This window comes from Lytechinus variegatus, chromosome 6, assembly GCF_018143015.1.
Source record: "Lytechinus variegatus isolate NC3 chromosome 6, Lvar_3.0, whole genome shotgun sequence".
Taxonomy (NCBI): Eukaryota; Metazoa; Echinodermata; class Echinoidea; order Temnopleuroida; family Toxopneustidae; genus Lytechinus; species Lytechinus variegatus.
This window is the reverse complement of record NC_054745.1, coordinates 28,123,077-28,145,367: the sequence shown is the minus strand read 5'-3', so window position 1 is coordinate 28,145,367 and position 22,291 is coordinate 28,123,077. Positions and strand designations below refer to the sequence as shown.

The 22,291-nt window shown below is 37.1% G+C and overlaps 1 protein-coding gene across 2 annotated transcripts in view; it reads left to right on the top strand.

Annotated features, from left to right (window-relative positions):
• The first annotated feature begins 512 nt into the window (after positions 1 to 512).
• Positions 513 to 22,291, top strand: part of LOC121417316 (LIM domain-containing protein 2-like) — a 57,885-nt gene continuing 36,106 nt past the window's right edge. The window contains exon 1 of one of the 2 annotated variants that reach the window (XM_041610974.1): positions 513 to 2,052. In XM_041610974.1, coding sequence (XP_041466908.1) covers positions 2,025 to 2,052 — 28 coding nt within the window. In that variant the 5' untranslated portion in view covers positions 513 to 2,024. The remainder of the gene's footprint in view (positions 2,053 to 22,291) is intronic. The other variant, XM_041610975.1, reaches the window with a different exon arrangement.

Sequence of the window (22,291 nt, the reverse complement as noted above, 5' to 3'; positions counted from 1 at the left end):
CGATATAGTCTCTGGTTTGAGTGGAAAATGCGCAAGGTGTATGGAGGTTGAGTTGAAAAGTCCCTCAAACTTGACAGGATCTAAAGAAGTTGATAGACAGAAGATGTCATTAGAGGTCTGTTTAGTGTTCTGACATTTGGTTTCGAGTTGAACATTTGCAGAGTGTATGAAGGCTGTTTTGAATAATCTTTAAAAACTTCGCAAGGTCTTTGAAGGAGTTTATAGATAGGGCAAAGGAACTTCGGAAGGTGCTGTTAGACTTAGACCGACAGGTGCAGACAATTCTCAACGTCTTGTCTTGAGTGCTTTGTGTATTGAGTGCAAGGTGTATGCAGACTGCTTGGCGTAGTCTCTGCATTCTGTGCACCATCTCCACCTCTGCTACAAACCATCAGACGCACTACAGTTGGCAGACTCTGACTCAGATTATTATTTTCTGGTTGTTTCCTCACAATTGTCACAACCATTAGATCATAATATTTTGGTCAAAGAGGCTACTAGTATATGTGATCTCAGGAGGTTCTTCCCTTAAAAATTGTGGCACCAGCTTCCTTTTGAATAATAATTGTCAGGATTCAATAAAAACATATTTGCGGAATTTGTGCATTATTCATTACATCCTTGAACAATTCATTGATGTTGGTACCGATAACAAACTGAATGCCCTAAAATGGATTGATTTGTTCTTACCATGGACCTACTACAGAAGACAAACTACTGACGATAATTACTAGAAGAAATTAGAGAAGGAAATATCAAATGTTCTTTTATCTTTAGAATTCAATGCAAGCCCGTGCAAGTGCAGTTGTGATCGGTTTCTCATTTCACTTGTTACAAGCGGTCCATGGTGTCATGTATCCCCATAATCAACATCGTTTAGATCATCAGTGTTATATATCCTTGTAATCAACATTGTTTAAAGGTAACCCTGGAACTCAATGGATTAAGGAAGGAGCTTGCCCATTCTAACAGATTCTAGAGCCATAATCCCAATTGTTTGCATCTAGTCACCTTCAGAATTCAAATAAGGTCATTCTTTAAAAGCAGTAAGGACCTAGCTGTAATGCAAGAAAGACTGTCTACTTCCAATCTGCTTTTCTTCTTGTGAATATAATAATCTGTATTGTTTGTGACCTTTGTGCACTGGCCTCAAAGGCATACCTGGTGAGCCTGAACCACTTGCTTTCATTGAACAGTTATCAAGGAAAGAAGAGCCGAGTATTTCACGCCCATCCAGGCATAGCAGCCCACATTGTTTTGCAGATTGTCTTCGACAATAAGAGGATCGCCCCAAGTCAACAAGGAGATTCCTTTGATTCGGAAAGGGCAATATTAGAGATTGTCAATGCATGACATCACCATTATATCCTTGAACAAGGAATTCTCGTTCTTTTTGGGGCACCAAGCAGTGTATATTCACTCATCAAATACATTTGATGGAGGACATTGTCACATGCTTTGCGAATTGATACGTGAGGGTTTTTCTTCTATTTGGAACATATTTGGAACATATTGTAGACTTTACCCAGAGTTGGTGCATGACATCACCCTCATCAAGAAATTCTTGTAGGGCCTAGCAGTGCATTTTCTTACGGACTTTGCGCTCACCGTATATCCTTTGGTTGAGGACATTAGCACTTGCTGTCTGAATCGATACATGTAGGGGATTCCACCTCCCAACTGAAAACTTATCAGTCACAAGACTTTACCCCAAGATTTTCATTTGCAGATCATTTACTGCATGACAGACTGTCTTGTTAAACAAACATAAGATAACAGGAAAACACTTAATTTGCAACCTTTGAAGTGTACTCTGGACAACGGTCGGTCCTTATTAGGGTTGTCACTCGCGGAAAGGGGGCGAAGCTTGTAGCCTCGGCAGTGCCACCACCGGCGGCGGCAGCGTAGCTCCACAACGGTACGAGTCATTGGATTGTGTGTTGGTTGTATCACCGACACCTGCTATAGGATTCCATAGACTTTGATTTATTTGTGTTGGATTTATATACAAGGTTTGCTTCAACATGACAACTATGCAGCCAATTATTAGAGGTAGGTAGTCAACTAAGTTTTTTTACTCTTTTTCTAAATATATTTTGTCGAATGTTTGAGTATATTCATTTTCAAAAGTTTGGAATTTGATTGTCAGAACAAAAGACAGAAGTAGGGGCACTTTGCCAAACCTTCAAACCTAAAGCCTTGTTCACATCTTTGCATTTCAAGCTGCGTATTGTTGCGTAAGCTGAGGAGACCATTACGCAGCCTAACGTATCAAACTACACAACAAAATATTAGGTTGCAACTACACTTTTGCGTATGAGCTCATCGGGGATCACGCAGAATTGCACGCATTAAAGCGAGGTGATGCAAGTTAAAGTGAGGTAATTCGAGGTAAATCGAGCATTAATACCTTTGTAATCCACTCCCTGTTGCATTCGCATTTGCTTGTCCCCACTCATCTGAATTTTGGTTATGTTAGGTCGTTTTCAATCACGAATGTTTGAAAAAGTTCAAACTACCAAGTGCGAACCCAAGATCTCTCTCTATGTAATGACCTTGTAATTAGCTTATTTCATTGCTTTGTTTTAAGTTTAACAACGTTTGTTTGCGTTCAGGCAATCTGCAGCTGAACGCAAGTCAAAACGCAAAGGCACGAGCCAGGCTACCATATTACAGTACAGTTGTCATATTGTACAGTTTATAAAGCCCAGATCTTGATGCAGAGCCCCTCCTGGGAATAAAATCATCAGTAATTTTTTTTTTAAATATTGGTATTGTGTGTTAGCTGATTTTTATTCATTCATTTGTTGATTAAAGGTAAATGCCAGTTGTGGTAACGATCTCAAAATGACTGACGGCATCCAATATAATGACCACCCAAGTGTCTGTTTATATGAATGAAAAATATGTGCCGAAGGATTCTGGAAGAAATTGCATAATTGCTGACAAATAAGCGAAATAAGCGCAGAATCAGGCACTTCCGTCGGGTCTTTATTCCAGCAATATAACTGTAACTGTACCAGATCTAGATTGACGATGATATAGTAATACTTAACCTTGGTTTTACAGACTTTCTCACGAAATCAGTATTTTACTGCAACTACTGTCATTTAGCTTTAAGACTAGAAAAAAATCTAGTATTTTTTGTATACATTTTAGATTTTTTTCATAGTTCCTTGAGGCCTTCATCAGAAAATGGCCATGAATTGACATTGTCTGTGTTTCTGTGCATAATCAGTTATTATTTATTCAGTTTAATTCCTCTTTGCTTCTACTCTGCACTTTGACTTAGCTTTGATATTTCATTTGGTTGATATTCTAAAAAGGTCACAACACTCGGGTGAAATGTTATGTCAGACTTTGTCAATATGCCATGCTGTTATCTTTTAAGTACTGGTTGGTTTGATCAAACAATACATGAAGGATGTTTAGTGAGGGGGCTGGATACATACTGTTTTTCCACTGCGTAGAAGAGAGATAGCTCTACAATGTATGTTTTTATTAGCCCAAATTGTTCAAGCCGAGGAAAAAAATGACACGGGGGGCTCGGGGTGATTTTCCCCTCGAAATGCTCAAAAGGGCCCTGGAAAACCCCCAAAAAAAAAAACTGGAAAAAACTTATCAAATGTTTCAGGTAATCAGCAGGTTTTAAAATGTAGCCCCTGGAAAAAAAAATTGTCTGGTTCTAGCTTACAGTCTGTTCACTGCCCTTGGCACAAAGAAATAAACAGATATTTTGCTTTCACAGTGCACCCGGTCTAAATGATTAATTGCTGTTATATGAACTTTATAAACTTTCTCCACTCCTTGGGGAGCATCCCAAAACTTTAGTTTCCAAACTCAATTTGCTAGGCATTCTACATAGGCTTTCACATCGTACCAGGTGGGTGTTTCATAAAGCTGTTCTAAGAGTGACTTTAAGAACAACTGGTGATCCTTTCTTGTTGTAAATGGTATATTGAATTTGCAATGGTTTAGCGTGTCAGAAATGTTCACCAGTCTTTCTTAAAGTCACTCTTAATTAAGAACAGCTTTATGAAATGGCCTCCAGGTATCTATTTACACCAGGGTGGAAATAGGCATGTGGATTTAAAAAACAGTTTTTTTTCAAATTCTCACATGACTTCATATTTTCTTCCTCAAATTCCATTTCCTCCCTGTATCAAAAGATCCTAACATTGTCATATCATGGACCTTCCCACTTCTAGTTGTCGTTTTACACCATTAGGTTGTGTGGACTTTGTTATTGACTGAGCATCAATAACAGAAGAGACAGATCAAGATAAGATTACAAAGGACAACAAAAAATAACTGTCTATTTAGCTAAATGATTTACACAGTAAAAAACGCTGCTCGAAATTTTATACAGTGCTGTCTACTATATGAACCTTTAGTAGATGTGTTAACAGTTTAAATAAGCATGGTTAATTTATTAAAGATGAAATATATAAAAATCAAACTTTGTTGTGTAAGATTTGGAGTACTTGTTTAAAACCATTAATTGTTAAACAGCTATTGTAAGGTTCATATCTAAACTGTGTTGTATGAAAATCTTATACAACCCTTTACTGTGTGAGTAGAAACTTTGAAGGACATTGCTTGTGATGCTTTCAGTTAATGGGTACGAATGGAAATTAAGATTTCTTGTAGTTCATTGCAAAAAAAAATTGTTTGGAAAATAGCCTACGCTGATACATGTACTGTAGTGAACAAGCAAAAGAGTTTATGAAATTTTTCAAAGACAAGCTTTTGGTCAAATTTTGCGACAAAATCTGATGATCAGATCACCGATAGTTGGTCAAAAAATAGACAGTTTGTCGAATTTGTAAGCTAAATTTGACCAATGAATTAAACAGTTTGTCCAACAGATAGACCTACACAAGAAGTGTTTTTTTTTGCAGTCTTTCAAATATACCTGACATAGTTCATGTACTTATTGACATTGCATATGTATATACAGCAATGGTAATGGCAACAATACCTGACTGTATTCAAACCCACTCTAGTCCGTGATTTAGTCTGAAAATGAGCAATTATTGATATGAAATAAGGATGTGGCACATTATGGCTAACGAGACCCTCAATAGATTTCCGTTGCTAGGTAACGCTTAGTCACTTTAGTCACCACTCGGCTTCACCGGCAACATTTGGTCATTTTACCCGGCTCCGGAAACGTCCCATTTTGATTTTGAGATTGGATTAGTTTTTAATCCAATTAAATCTGTTTAATGAGATGATGTGATTGAGGGAGGATTATAATGAAACCGAGAATTGTATGTGGTGGGGTGTATTTCATCGATAGACAATCGTTCGGTAGCATCGCACCGATCAGCGTGGAATTGAATCCGATTGGCTTTCGCACACCTTACATTCGCCTAGTCTGCAGGCACAGACCCCGATTGAACCAATGATCAACAAGTTGGTCTCCACGCAAGACTAGCGCAAATAAAACTTGCTGTTTCAATTTCAATATATGAATGAGAGGGAGCTTCTGTACACAAGTCATTGGCAGGGACCTTAGGCTGCATGTTCAGACCACTTTTCTTGAATAAAGGGTTGGCACTGCAGACTAACTTTTGCCTGGCTTTTGCTACATTTATCAGGGTAGGAATGGTCGACTTCAGGTTTCAAAGGAGATTACAAGATACTCTTTGGAGGTGATAAATGAAATGGATTTTGATTAAGGGGTTTAACTTTAAAAAGCCTTTTTGACTATGCGATTTGTAAAGTCTGAAACACATTTGGAGCCAGATGATGTGTAGGTTTTATTGGTAGAGATGAGTGGTGATTGTATTTTATTCACAAGAGTCTTATCAACACTGCAAAAATACTGGGTGTTAATTTAACACCAGCCTGGTATCTATATGAGAAAACACCAGTAAGGTGTTGAAACAACACTACTGCGGCTCTAGGCTATAAGCACCAGATAGATGATTAAACAACACCAATTGGTGTTAAAACAGCATTGGTTTGATTCTAGACTGGTGCTCTTTCAATACTTCTCTGGTGTTTGCTGAGATGGATGCTAGCTGGTGCTGAATCAACACCAGTGTTTATTCAACACCAGTGTTTAATTAACACCAGTGTTTTTGCAGTGGAAACTTTGGTGCTGAGATCCTGGGAAGTTTACATGAATTAATTTAATACAAATTTAAGACAGCATACCAGAGTTAAATTGGTAGATGGTACCAAAACTCCACAAGTCCAAATGCATTGGGCTAGGCTTTTACTGGATAATAATATTACTTTAAATCACTTGTTTGATGTTGCTATGTTAGGTAAACCCTTTGCAAGCCTACATATTGTGGAAAACAGCCTTATAACTAAAAACTTGTCTGCCTTACTTGATGCTGGACCAGTGTTCTAGGCTTTTGTTTGTTAAGAGTTAACATTGCTTTCAAGTAACCTTTTATATATTGCTATGTCAGAGAGGCAATATGCCTAGAGATGCAAACAAAAAAATGTAATTTATAGGGGCTTCTGGTGAGCTTTCTGAATATAATTTGATTAGTTCCCTTGCGCTTATCACAAAAGAAGAAAGGGGAAATCCCCTAATTACCTTGAAGTATACTAGACCTGTCTGCCAGATATCTCGAGTGGGCATTCAGAGAGTTATGAAAATGTCTGTGTCTGGAAGTCTTTGACTTGCCTCGTCATCAGCTTAAGCACTTTTGTTTCTTGCTTGCAAGTTTGCAATCATTAAAGGTAAAAGAAAGTAGTTGCAGCAAACAATTATCTCATTAAAAGTCTTAAAAATCAAGGTCGATTGTCACTATATTATCATATTATATCTAGATCTGGTACATTGAACTCAATATCTTAATGAATTCACGAAATCTTAGCTCTTCATCTGATGATTACCAACACAAAAGGGCATGTGTTGGACAGTGTATTGATATTTGCAAAGATACCCAACATATTTTCATTATGGAATTCTGTGCTTATTTTGCTTATTTCTCAGCAATTACACCTTTTTCAGAGCCATTTGGCAGTTTTCATTTATACATACAAGCACTTGGATGGTCATTTTATTTGATTCTGTTTGAACTCATTTTGAGATCGTTACCATTACTGGTATTTATCTTTAAATGGATGATGAAGCAAAGAAATGATAGAAGTATGACTCTAATACTCTAATGGGGTGTTGCAAGGAACTTGCGATCAATTGCAAGTCAATTTCTGGTCTCTAATTGAATCATATGTCTTGCAGTTAATAGCAAATAATTGATTGATTGCTAATTTGCTCCTTGAAACAAGAAGTTTAATCTGCTTTTGCTACAGCTAACGTTAATCTATCAGTTGTAAAATTGCAATTGATCGCAAATATTTTCTTGCAACACCCCCTAAGACTCTATGAATAACAACTCTATGACTCTAATACTCTAAGACATTATGGTCTATTTGGATCATCACTGTACTTAGTTATTTTGTCAGTTATAACTAATATACTTGTATTTATTTCATAGAAAATCTCATATTCTATTAAGCTTTCCATTATTCCTTATTGGGTACATTATCAGGATGTTTCATAAAACTTGCACTTTTCGTCTATTTTATAGTTGTTAAAGAAAAAGAAAATACAGTGTACATTTGGATATCAAGAATTTTCTCTACCTAGCCCATATGAAGGTATACAGAGATATAACTGATATTGCAAATTCAAAAGACCAAAAATGGAAAAAAAAATATTGCCCCCTACCCGGATTGGGGCTATCAACTTGTTATCACAATCATCACATTATTTGCCCCTTTAAAAACTACATCACAATCTCTATATCAGGAATGTTTTTATCACCAAAGATTATCTAAAACGGTAAACCAAATATGTTTTCTAAAATAGAATGGTTATTTTTAGTATTCTGGATATTCCAACTGCACCTCTTTTTAGATATGATCAAATATTGTTTCAAAAACTGCACATTCCGAACTGTTTCATGTTTTACGTATAAGTTTTTTTTATTCTCTGATCTATTAACCTTGTCAGGCGCGAAAGCTCAGTTGAAAGAGCAGGGATTTCATACTCTGGTGGCCCAGGTTTGATTCCCATTTGATGTGCTATAGTGCCCTTTGGCAAGGCATTTAGATCCTCATTACTAGGTCCCTCGGAGAGGATCTTAAGCCGTCATTCACCTGGTTGCTTGCCTACAAGCATTGATGCTTTCTTAGCAATCCGGTAAAAAAATCACTACCATTTACCATTTTTTAATACTCTGCTACTATTACTACTACTGCTACTATTACTACTACTACTTCTTCTACTACCAGGCCTGACTATGTACTACTACTACTGCTGCTGCTGCTACTGCTGCTACATGTACTACTACTTCTGCTGCTGCTGCTGCTGCTACTACTACTACTACTACTACTACTACTAGTAGTAGTAGTAGTAGTCTACCACTACTGCTGCTGCTGCTGCTACCGATATTGTTGGCAGTCCATTATGATAAGTTTACTAGTTAACATACAATTCTTGTTATAATCCAAATACAATATCTGTTTGACCATATATAATTCTGTATGGGACAGTTTGACAGGTATTTTAATTTGTTTAAATTGGTTGAATTTCCAACAGGAAAAGGTTTGTTTGGCTTGATGCTGGGTAAAAAAATGCAAAGAAAGGTTATTTGAGGGAATGTACACACTTAAGGCAAGGCTCCACATTAACTTTTTTTGGTGGTGGCCCGTTCGGGCCACCAAAACCTTCAAATAATTTTTTTTGGTGGCCCATTAGTAAAGTTTGGTGGCCCGAAAAATATAAAGAAAAACATTAATTTAAAATGAATAAAACAAATTGAAATATTCTGCAGTCACTAACACGTACCACTATTCTTTGTACATCTTGTATGTAAATCGTGCTTGCTGTTATTTTACTTTGCTTATTTTGTGGTAATATATAAATTGTTCTATCATTGTAAATATGAAATGATTGAAAGAGAATAAAAGAATTGTATTGTTCCCAGGTTGTAAACTTTTAATCTCCGTATCGACACACACTCATAATGGTAAAGTAAATAAATAGTGCATATACATGTAGCAAACTCAGATAGATTTACAAAACAATTATTTTTCCTTTCTTCCTTTTTGATCATAAAACCTAGATTATGCAGGCCCCAAATCCAGTTTATTTTCTCTTTTCCAGCATATTATAGCAGGAGAAAATCACAGAAAAATATGCTGCAGAATTAGAACAATGTGTAAAAGGGGGAAATAAAAAAAATCATTTTTAGAATAGTATACTGAAAAAAAGAAATCAAAAATTGTAAAAAATGAATAAGTGAAATAAAACAAAGAAAAAATGAAAGAAAAAACAAAGAACAGGAAAAAAACATTTGAGAAAAAACAAAAGAAAATGTAAGAAAAATGAATAAGACAAAATTATCAAAAAATGGGGAAAATTATTATTATTCAGTAGAAACATGTTCTTTAATCAGGCATATTCAATGGGAAGGGGTATGAATGGTTTAATCACTGTAAAAAAAAATGAAAGAAAAAAATGAGAAAACGGCAAAAATTATCTGGAAAAAACAGTGAGAAAATTCCTTCCCTATATTTGACAAAATGATGGAAAAATTCACATTTCATATCAATGAAATGCCTTCCCAAAGTATTTACTTCCTTAAGAGTGGTTTAAGAAGTCATTTGTAAACAAGAAAGAAAGAAGCTGCCTATTTATTTTTGGCTAGAAGAGACACAGCTTCGAAATAAACCAAATATCAACATACATACAAATGCACATATGGGACTGTGATGTACTCACCTATGTGTTTTATGTGTATTAATGCATTTGGAAATCGGTCTTTTTTAGTCAAAAGAGAGGTCATAATTCCTCCTTTTAATGCTTGCAGATAATCAGGTTTCAGTAATACGGACTGTAGAAGGGCATTTCATTGGTGTAAAATGTGACTTTGACGTAGATTTTCAGAGTTCTGGGGAAGATTTCTTAGCAGTAACATTTCGTATCGCAGCTCCCTGAGTCTGAATAGTCTGCTCGCGCACAGCTAGCTAGCTGCAGTGGTTTCATGCACGCAAAGCTCAGCCAGACAGCCGGCGCGGCCGGCTGAATAATAGTTACTGTATGCTAGCGGTAGGCCTACGTACTGTCATGACTATGCAATCTTTGTGTGTGTGTATTTGTGTGTAGATTAACAAAAAAGGCGCATGACGAATTGGCTTGCAATTTGAACTGTAGAAAGTTGATAAATACATGCAAAATCGGGAGAAAAATTGCGCTACTTTGAAAATTATTGGTGGCCCGATTCGGGCCACCAAAACTTAACATTTTTTCAATAATGGTTGCCCGAGATGAATTTTTGGTGGCCCCGGGCCACCGGGCCACCGCTAATGTCGAGCCTTGCTTAAGGCTACCGCACACCTTACAACTTTTCGCGATCCGATTTTGGAACAAATAGCATTTACTCATTTTCTGAAAATGTGAGTGGAACATATCATTTTATTTGAGGTTAAAATTAAAAGAATACTAATATAACCATTTTGAAAGATTGCAATCCTTTATTTTGGAGTAAAGGCAAAATTAGTTTCAAATGGTAGCCAATCGTACGACTGCTATGATGTCATTACGACTAGATATTAAATTCGCTTTTATTCTAAGAAGATGATAGCATAGTCACAGATTTGAACATAGGTATTTGTAAGATGATTTAGAACATTACACAGTAAGATATTCCCAGTTTCAATATTAGCATCAAATTCTACTACATTTTATTCTGAAATCGAGTCGCAGACCAATCGTAAGGTGTGTGGTTGCATTTAGATGATTATTTAAAGGGTTCCATGACATTTACTCTGGCGAATATTGCTCCTGGGACAATTTCGTCGATGGAAAATATGCATGTTAGGCCAAACATAAAATCTTACCTTCAAAACTAAATAAACCCTAATCATTGTAATTGCATTATTCTGAACCAAACATTCTAATGCAATCCAATTTCGAACCATATGTCCTCTGAGATATCAGGACTGGAGCAAATGTAGCAGGAGCATATGTCGCAGGAGCATATGCCGTAGGAGCATATTCCGTAGGAGCAAATGTCATGTCACTGTTTTAAGACTTAAAAAAAAAGATGAAGAAACCATTCATAACCTAAAAATATAGTTGAATCCAGGTACAAGTTTCTTATAACTAGCAGATATGGGAAGTTATTAGAATTTCTAGAGACTAAGTAAAAATGTTTCTTGTCAGAAAAGTCAATAAGACAAAGTATCTGTCTTTTAATAATATACTTTGTATATATTCATTTAAAAAATTAAATCTAAGTCCCTCTTAATCTTTTGCAAAGGGTCATTATGGTCAGACCTTAATTGATCACCTCTTTGACTTTCCAAAACCAAATGCTATTCTGTCCAAATATTGGTTGACCAAAACATATTGAAATTGAAGACAAACTTTCCGAGGGCAATCCTACATACATAACAAATGTAACTACTGTTGACTTCCCAGTAAAAATGTGATTTTATTTTTACTAAGACTAAGTAAAAATGTTTCTTGTCAGAAAAGTCAATAAGACAAAGTATCTGTCTTTTTTTAATATACTTTGTATATATTCATTTGAAAAATGTAGAAAAATAAATGAAAGTCCTTCTTAATCTCATTTCGGGAGCTAAGAAGATTCAGCCCCACTTATGATATCGGCCAGTAAAAATGTGATTTTATTTTTACAGTTTGGTTAGTGTGTACTTTGATATTGAACAGCATGTGAAGCAATTTCTTGTCACTTTAAAAAGTTTTTTTTTATTATATATTTTTTTTTTTGGGGGGGGGGCTGTACTGCCCTTTCTCCATGTCTTCAATTTTGAAAACTTTTCTCCTGAAAATGTCTTGTCATGGTAAGGGTAGCTTGTCCCCCCCCCCACCCGCCCAATTGCCATATACGTTGAGCAGTATTCCCCAACACACTGAACCCACAACTGATGTGTATAAAGCTTTTGTGTCACATCGAATAAGCTTTTTTCATGGATAACTAACATTTTGGTTAGCAACTCTGCGGTTTTGCTGAACGGTATTCTTTTTTCTGTCTGCCACTATGAGTCAGTGAGGTACATTTCCCCATAAAGCTACAAGGAGTTTTATAATAAAAAACCATGTTCACATGGCACTGTAGAGAGCGAAGTTGGCTCAGTCGGTGAAGTGTCTGCCCGTCGAACCAAAGATCGTGGGTTCGAGTCCACCCCGGGTGGATGACCGAAGCCAGTGCGTTGTGTGTAAACGTCTTTTCCCTGTTTCATAGTGGAAAACACTCTGTCCCTCGGATAGGATGTTAAATGGAAGCCCCGTGTAGAGGAGAGTCACCACCTTTGCACGTTAAGAACCCACCGCACTATTCGAATAAGAGCAGGGGGAAACTCTGAAGTGGTCCACCTGCATTCCCCCAACCAGTTATATTGGGAGGAGAGTCCTGCGGGTCACAGTTCTGTGTAAGGTTCATACAGTAAACAGCGTTGTATATTTTTTTTTTACTGTGTGTATTCTAGACCTCACCGTTTCGGTGCAGGAACGCCCTAAGCATAACACTTCCTTGTGCAGTGCCTTTATGCGCGCAACTAAGGACGTTTATGCTGCGCGCATGCAATGCGCGAAAGTGTGTACTAAGGGCTTTCCTGCAACAACATTACGACCTAATCTCAAGAGTACTCTCCTGTGTAGAAATCTCTGCTTCTCCGCTAACAAACGGCTAAATGTACAAAAAAAAATAATGAAAACATTAGGTGGTTTCAGACCACCTCGAAGTTCGTCAGTTCCAGGTATTCTCTGATTGGGAAATTTACCCCGATCAGAAAATACCAGTTATTTTGGTAATGTGAAAGTAAACTACAGGTAATTTCCCCGAAAGAAAATACCCGCTAAATAGTAGGTACTTGGCGAAATTACAAGAACTTTCGCTGGTCGCAGGTATCTAGGTAATGTGAAAGCAATTTACGGGAACTTTTAGCCAAACGTGTCGTTGGAAGCGGGCGAGTGGGTGGCTGCTGGGCTAGTGATTTTGAATCTCGTGCCTTGCCTGCTTATATCAGACCATACTGCGCATGCTCGTAACTTCAGGAACTTATCCCGAAGTGTATGTTTCGGGGCGATGTGAATGCAGGAATAATTAATGGGTATTTTTTAGCCTAAAAAAGTTCTCGTAATTTAATGGGGATTCTTATGATTGAGGCGGTTTGAAACCACCTATTGAGAGAAAAGGATTTTTCCAAGGCTTTTGCCTCTTCATGGTCCCTCTCTGGAATGATCCCCCACTGAGGATCAGATCAGCAAAATCTCTTGAAGCATTTGAATAATCTCTAAAAATAAAATTATATCTGTTTTTATCTTATTTGTGCATCCACACATAAAAAAAAAACATTTTATCTGTGATTTCTTAGCTTTTCCCCCATTCCCGCTGCGTCTCGAATTATTTTACTTGATAAATAGTGCATAATAAATGCCATATTTATTCATCTGTTCAGAGTTTGTATCCATAAATAAATTGTTATAGTTTGCCATATGTATGATTTTTTTATTTCTATTTGGTTCGTAGCAGTCTTGCATAAAGATATTGAGATGGTGTTTAGACTCCTGCTCGTAGTAATTAATAACATTTTGTTGTTGACCCCCCAGTGGGCCCCCACCCCCTCCAATGTTAAAATATTCTACATAACACTGTTTGCAGTACAAATATTATAGTAGTTGTTTAACAGTTTAAACAAGAGTTTAAAATCTTAAATGACAAAGTGTAGTTTTGATAGATTAAGCATGGTTGCTTAAACTTAACACTACTACTGTAGATTTCATATAGTAGACAGCATCTAGAATTTTAAACATAATTTTTACTTAATTTAACAATCTTGTCTGGATACTCGATATTCATTTTATATTCAAAATTGCTTCTTATACCATACATCATGACACATTTTAACCTGAGGGATCAGGCGGGCTATTATCAGAGGAAAGGTGTAATTACTACAGTAAGAAAACCTGACATCCAAGTTCAAAAGGTCAATCATTAAAGCACATGGACAGGTCCAACATTTCAGCCGAGTATAGTCATTTCAGGCCTCCTGAGTCATTGGCTGTTAAAGGACAAATCCATCCCAATAAAAGGTTGATTTGGATAAAAAAAAATTTGTTTAAATCCAACAAGCATTAAACTGAAAATTTCATCAAAATCGGATGTAGAATAAGAAAGAAATTACATTTTTAAATTTTGGTTAATTTCCTCAAAAAACAGCTACCCTGGTATATGCACATCCTGGTACGTGTTTCATAAAGCTGTTCGTAAGTTAAGAGCGACTTTAAGAACGACTGGTGATCATTTCTTACACGCTAAATAATCACCAACATATAATAGTGAACGTCATTGACCGCAAGAAAGGATCACCAGTCGTTCTTAAAGTCTCTATTAACTTACAAACAGCTTTATGAAACGGACCTCTGGTCCGTAAGCATATGGGAGGACAGATGTCATCCACTCACTATTTCTTTTGTATTTTATTGTATGATGAAATAATACATTCTGATTTTCTCATTCTCTGTGGAACAAAGTTTTCTTCCTCCCTGACAGTGTGGAAAGTTGTAGCATTTTATGGTTCAGGAGTGATCGGACGAACGTGCTTATTCAACGTTTGGCTCATTAGCATTTCTTTTGTATTCTGTGTTAAGATTTTCTCACTGATCCCTTAAAGGATTCAGATTCACACGTGAGTTTCTGCACATATTGTTTTGGATATGCCTCAGTATTTTACTGTTTGTAATCTGCCAAGCGTGAAGAATTTTCTAAGCTGATGGTTTCAAATGAGGGATGAGATTCCACTCTTGCCTTCAGTATCAAATTTATAGTAAAAAACATATTTAATAATTGTGAAAACTATTTCTGAAAACAGGTTTCCTTTTTTTTGGGACGGACTGTATATGGTTAGATGAACTATGTATGAAACAAATTTTCATCTGACAAAGTAAATGGTCATTTAGCAGACAGTGTGGAAATCATGCCAACTGGGCATCAGACAAAATGTAGGTAGGGTAGATTAAAGCGCATACATTCGTAATTCCGAAGCTTCGTTATTCCGAAGGTTCGTATTTCTGAAGGTTCGTAATTCCGAAGGTTCGTTAGTCCGAAAATGAAATAAGGTTCGTTAATCATTTCGTTTTTGGACTAATGAATCTACGGATTTATGAACCTCATTTCGTTTTTGGATTAACAAACCTTCAGAACATCAAATCTTATTTCGTTTTCGGATTATCGAACCTTCGGAATAACGCCACAAATTTTCAGATTCACGAATCCTTACGTTTTCTGATTAACGAACATCGAGGTATAGGTAATTTACGGAAATCCGAACCTTCTGAATAAAGAACCTTTGGAATTAGGAAGTGTAACAAGATTAAAGGTAAAGAAAAGTAGTTGCAGCAAACAATATTTTCATGAGAAAGTCTTTGCCACCATATAATCATATATCTAGATCTGGTACACTCATGTAAACTTATCTTTGTGAAATCATGAAATCTTAGCTCAAAACCGACAATTTTGATGATCACTAACACAAAAAAGCACAAGTGGGGCAGTGTAATAATATTGCTTCGAAAAATACCTGACATTTAATGGATTTCTGTGCTAATTTTGCTCTTTCTCAGCAATTACAGTTTTTTCCAGAGTCATTTTGCACATATTTTTCATTTAAACATTTTATTTATACATACATGAACAAACATTTGGATAGTAATTTTATTGGATTCTGTTCAAACTCATTTTGAGATCATTACCTGAACTTGTTTTTTTTTCATTTAGATTGATAGTATACTAAATGAGTTTTTTTCATGGGGTATAAGACTTCTGTACCAGAGAAGTACATGTAGTCCGACTGCTTTTAGTTTTAGACCAAGGAGGCGCGATAGCTCAGTCGGTAGAGCGGGGGATTCGTATTCCGGTGACCCGGGTTCGATTCCCACTTGGTGCGCTAGTGCCCTTTGGTAAGGCATTAATCCTCAGTACCAGGTCCTTCGGAGGGGACCTTAAGCCGTCGGTCCTCTGGTTGCTTGCTTGCTTACAAGCATTCATGCTTTCTTAGCAATCAGGTAACACAAATCACCAATCAATCACCAAAATTGATATAAATAAACTTTATAAAGTTTATTGTGTGTGATTGCACTTGTATGTGTGGTACTCTGTTTCAGATTAATGGCATTTTCATTGCCACTATCCTGGAAATCAGCTTAGCTTTTTATAGTTATTATACCTACATATTTTTGTTTTTTTGTGTGTGTTTTTTAACCTACAGAGACCATTAGGCCCTGGTCATTGTTACTCAGTTTCATGCATGGGCTGAATCAGGACAAACAGAAAAAGATGAATACCGCCCTCTTGTGATGGCAGCTTGTACAAATTTCTATTTGAAGGGAATTCCTTTATGTATATGTAGAAATTGGTGCTTGACATTTGATGTTCCTGTTTTATCCCATAATTAACAGCGCCCCCTTATTATTACCCATTTTATAGAAACTGGACATAGCAATGATTTAAAACAGTCATTTCTTGTGAAATTTGATTATTTCAGTGGTGAAGAGAAGAAAGGTATGGGAAAAACTGGGAATAGAATAATGTCAGAGAGCTGCCCTACATGTATTTTTTCTTTAATGGAAATTATAACTTTGGTGTGGGGGATTAATTGATTCCATTTTCCACCAACGTGGACCCAACTGTGGTAGAAAAATGTTTAAGAAAATTGTTTGCCATTTGGACAGCCCCCCCAAAAAAAACCCTAAATGTTTACATCCATTCTTATGCAGTTGCCAGGCTGCACAGTGGCAAGAATTATTTTGGCCGGCTCAAATATTGGTAACATAATCGACTTCGTCGGGTCGGCTTTTCTTTTTAATTGTCAGCCAAAATCTTTAGGAAGCAGGAAGGTGTTATTAGTCATTCAGGTTTGATCTCCCTTTGAAAGTGCCTCTGATGATTTTTTATGTGGTCATCTTTCTTTTCTGTTGTCATCTATTTCTGTCTAACCTTACTTTGGGATCCAGCCAAATTTAATTTGTGGTCGATCAGTATGAATTAGAAAAAATCAACGATTAGCCCGTCTTGATTCACCGGCATGGCCTCGTCTTACAAAGAGTTATGATTGATCCGATCAACCACAACTATGGAAAGCCACCAATGTCAGCATGTAATCTGCATGTTTGTTCAAAATATTTTCTAGATATGATGTATATACAGAAATTCATAATTTTCTTGACAATTTGGAGACTTTTGGAGTGTTCCTCTTTGTTTACAAAGGGCATTTTGCAAATTTCCTGTAGAAAAAATTAATGACACTGATGGTTTTCCATAGAGTTACAATTAATTGGAACGATCATGACTCTTTGTGTAAAGTTGGGGCCCAGTTCTTGAAAGGTTTTTTTAGTGACTTTGAAAGAAAATAATTTCTTCCTCAGATTGCATGATAGTCTGCCGGTGCAGACCCTGATAGGAAGTTATGTAATAGTTGGGTCTTGTGACAAGTTTAGTGTAAAAAAACTTGTTTGAATTTCAGGCTTGGCACACCACTTAGTACTCTGTTCAAGTCAGATTCTGGGAACCTTCAATTTCAGACCGCTGTGTGTTTTGACAAAGAACGATTTGTGCCTAGGTTCTGTATACTAACTCATTATGCCTAACAAGACAAGCTGATCAATACATTGGAACATTCTTCTATATCCTTTAATATGTTCCATGTGGGTCATAAATATTCATGAAGTGTAGTCTTGACTAAATAAACATTATATTGTTATTCTCATATTGGCCTTGCTATATTTTCATGAAAAATGTTGCGGACTTGCGACGAGTGTACTATCCTGATTTCTGAGGAATGATGGGATAGGAGGAAGTCCATGTTGACTGGAAACATGCATGGGTATCTTTAATCATTTATGAGGACACACAGAGCTATCATAAAGATGCAGTCTGGAAGTAGTCTACTGCTCAAAGCCTTCACTCGAGTTAAAGGTGTCTGAATGCGCAGCCTACAACGACTTTTATATTGAAGGCCCTCTCGCTCTGGAAATCAAAACGGCAAGTTTTACACGTGCTAGTCTCGAGTGAAGACCAACTTGTTGATCAAGGTTTCATTCAGGGTCTGTGCCTGGAGACTAGTCTCGAAGGTCTGAAGAAGGAATGCTGACGGTTGGTGATGACTCATGACATGTACAGAGGATGATGGTGCGTCATGACGACTCATCCTCATTCATCTTCTAATCATGTGATGCGGACCAACATACCTTAATCGTCAGAGGCTCGATCTTATCAATGATGCAGAAGATAAAGTCCTTTCCAAAATGTGTTCATTCTCTGTTGTAATTCCTCCGCCCCCCCCCCCCATGACGATTCATTATCATTCATCTTCTAATCATGTGATGCGGACCAACATACCTATATCGTCATAAGCTTGATCTTCGCAGTGATACAGAAAAGGAACCTTCCCAAATTTGTTCATTCTCTGTACCCCCTCCATTGCCCCCCCCCCTTCCCATGACGACTAATCATCAGTTATCTTCTAAACATGTGATGCGGACCAACATACCTATATTGTCATAATAATAATAATTGGCATTATATAGCGCTTTATCAATCTACGACTGTTCAAAGCGCTTCACAATTATTACCCGGTCACTGGATTCATAGCATTCCAAGCAGCCTGTTAGGCGCAAACTTGCTAAACCAACCACAATGACGGTTGTTTCCTACCGGTACCCAATTAGCACCTGGGTGAGAGTGGCAAAGTGTGGATTGACGCCTTGCCAAAGGGCGCTAGGCCATGGTGAGATTCGAACACACGACCCTCTGATTACAAGCTCGATAAGCTCGATCTAAACACCGATAGAGAAAAAAACCTTTCACTGAAATTTGTTCATCATTCTCCGTACCCCCACCTCCATTGCCCCCCCCCCTCTCAATGACGACTCATCATCAGTCATCTTCTAATCATGTGATGCAGACCAACATACCTATATCGTCAGAGGCTCGATCGTATCAATGATACAGAAAAAGAACTTTCTTTCCGTGAATTTGTTCATTCTCTGTACCCCCCCTCCCCATGACGACTAATCATCATTCATCTTCTAATCATGTAATGCATGCGGACCAACATACCTTAATCATCAGAGGCTCGATCTTATCAATGATACAAAAGAAAAAAAGTCTTTTCCAAAATGTGTTCATTCTCTAAATCTTCTTCCACCCCCACCCCCTCCCCCATGACGACTCATTATCATTCATCTTTTAATCATGTGATGCGGACCAACATACCTATATCGTCATAAGCTCGATCTTCAGTGATACAGAAAAAGGAACCTTCTTTCCGAATTCGTTCATTCCCCTTACCCCCCTCCATTGCCCCCCCCCCCTCCCCATGACGAATAATCATTTATCTTCTAATCATGTGATGCGGACCAACATACCTACAAGTATATCGTCAGAGGCTCGATCTTATCAATGATACAGAAGAAAAAGTTCTTTCCAAAATGTGTTCATTCTCTGTACCTTCCTCCAACCCCCCCCACCTTCCCCATGACGATTCATTATCATTCATCTTCTAAACATGTGATGCGGACCAACATACCTACAATTATATCGTCAGAGGCTTGATCTTATCAATGATACAGAAGAAGACGTTCTTTTCAAAATGTGTGCATTCTCTGTACCTTCCTCTCTCTTCTACCTTGACCTTGCCAAAAGTCCAACATCATCAAAGGTCAATGGATTGTGGCAATTCAATCCTTGAATTCGTACATTCTCTGAACCCCCTACTCCCCCCCCCCCCCCTCTCAAGACTCACTCTTATCTTCTTAAATCCCGTGATGTATACCAACATACTTACATTATGAGATGGTCACTCTTAAGTCTTAACAACGATAAAAAAAAAAATCAGAGTTTGTCCGTTCTCTTTACCTCCAAGACGACTCCATCTTATCCTCTGCTAATCATGTGAAGCATATCAACATAGTGAACATTCATCTTTATTTGCTTTTGAAAGTGATACAGTAAAATTAAAATCACCCTTTCTGGATTGGTCTTTTTCTGTGTGCCCCCCCCCACAGGTTGATATTTATAACATCATTGACACTTAACAGATATTAAATCGAGCCAACCCATTCTCATTTTTTAAAACTTTGATATAGCTAATTGACAAAGTCTACATGTATATGATTATCCATCTAACTGAATCTATTGAGGGTAACTACTGAATTTCATTTTCCCAAATTTGGGTAGAAATATTACCAACTTTGGAACTATATTTTGTCTGGCGGAAGGATTAGGACTATTCCTCCTTTTCAGGTGATAAATTTGATCTCTCAGGAGTTTCTTCATAAATGCCGATTTATTTTTTAAATGAGCTGGTTGAGGGATCCTTTTCTGGTCAGATATGGATTGTCAGATGTATTTTCTATCTACTGGTAGTTAACATCTGACCCCCGAATTTCATCCTTATTTTTAACGATTTCAGTGCCAGATTAAAGATAAATGCCAGTTGTGGTAACGATTTCAAAATGAGTTCGTACAGAATCCAATGAAATGACCACCAAAGTGTCTGTTTGTATAAATAAAAAAATGTGTGCCAAAGGATTCTGGAAGAAATTGTGTAATTGCTGAGAAATCAGCAAAATAAGCACGGGATTCGGGTGAAGCATCGGGCAATAATAGTACACTGTCCCACGTGTGCTTATCTGTGTCGGTGATCTTTAGTGTGAACATTCTTCAGCGTAGATTTCAAGATTTCACAATGTTCAGTTTATGCAAATGTACCAGATCTAGATCCTCATTGATATAGTGACAATTAAGCGGGTTTTACTCACTTTCTCGTGAAATCACTGTTTACTGCAACTACTTTCATTTATCTTTAACACATAGGTCTATGGGACATGTTTTAGAACCACGAGTCCCGCAAGGACTTATTATCTTATCATGTGATGCGGGCTGACATACAGAAATCATAAGATGCTTGCTCTCATTTCCTTAAAACTTTTGTTCATCCGCTGTATGTCACCCCCTCCCTATGACGACTCATGCTTATATAATCTTCGAATCACATGATGCGTACCAACATACCTACATCATACATTGTAAGAGATAATCATAATGATATAGGGTATTTATATTGCGCACATATCCACCTTGTTAGGTGCTCAAGGCGCCCCTATATTACCCAGCTAAGCTAGGCGTTCATAGCGCACACAGCTTTTTAAGGAATTACTTCCTACCGGTACCCATTTACCTCACCTGGGTTGAGTGCAGCTCATTGTGGATCAGTTTCTTGCCGAAGGAAATTACGCCATGACTGGGAATCGAACCCACGACCCTCTGTTTCAAAGTCCGAAGACTAATCCACTGGGCCACAACGCTCCGCATTAGTGTTTCCACTTTTGGGCGATTCCATACGTGTCGTACGGGACATTTTGACAAAAATTTCTAGTTTCCTAGCCAGATGCTTATGCAATAAAAATATTCTATTTTGTCAATGATAAAGCTATAGTGGGTAGTCATGTGAACAAAACGAACAATAAACACACAAAAAATGATTATGGGTAAATTAAAGGTGAAAATATTGTGCGTCGTACGGGACGCAGAAATGTCCTGTACGACACGCAACATTTTAAGCTCTCATTCACCTATGGACAACATATTTTTGTTGGTTGTCAGTTTTTTGCATGTCTCCCCAGTAGTACTATAATATTACCACAAAGCAAATTGAAGTGCTTTGTTGGTTTGGACAGCAGGCTGGAAAATGTTGTGAAAATGGCTGATTTTTCTTGGAAGAAATTTCCTGAAAATTCCGGGAAATCTGTGTCATTTTCAGGTCATTTTCGGGAAATGAAAAAATTGCAGGAATTTCCCGGAAATCAGAAAATAACATTTAAACTAGTAAAACAACAATTAAACGTAGCAACTTTCAATGTTCATGTAATATTTAAGGAATTGTTTGCCTCATACATGTACGTAGCTCAAAATTTTCTGCTCGTGCTCTGCGTTCGCATTTTGTATTTTGGTTGCTTTTTTAATAAGTGAATTAAACAAAAAAGGTTAATTTCCTAGATTTTGGTCACTTGGAATAAGTTTAGGTTTAGGCTCGATTTGTTAATTGTCTGATTTTTGTTAAAAATAAAATGTGAAAATTCCAGGAAATGTCTGAATTTCAGGACTTTTGAGATTCAGTTTTAGGAAATTTGTTTTGGATTTGTAGAAACACTGTCAACAAAAAACTTTTGAATTGGTGTTGAAGATAAAAAACAGTTGTGGTAATGATCTCAAAAAGAGTTTGAACAGAA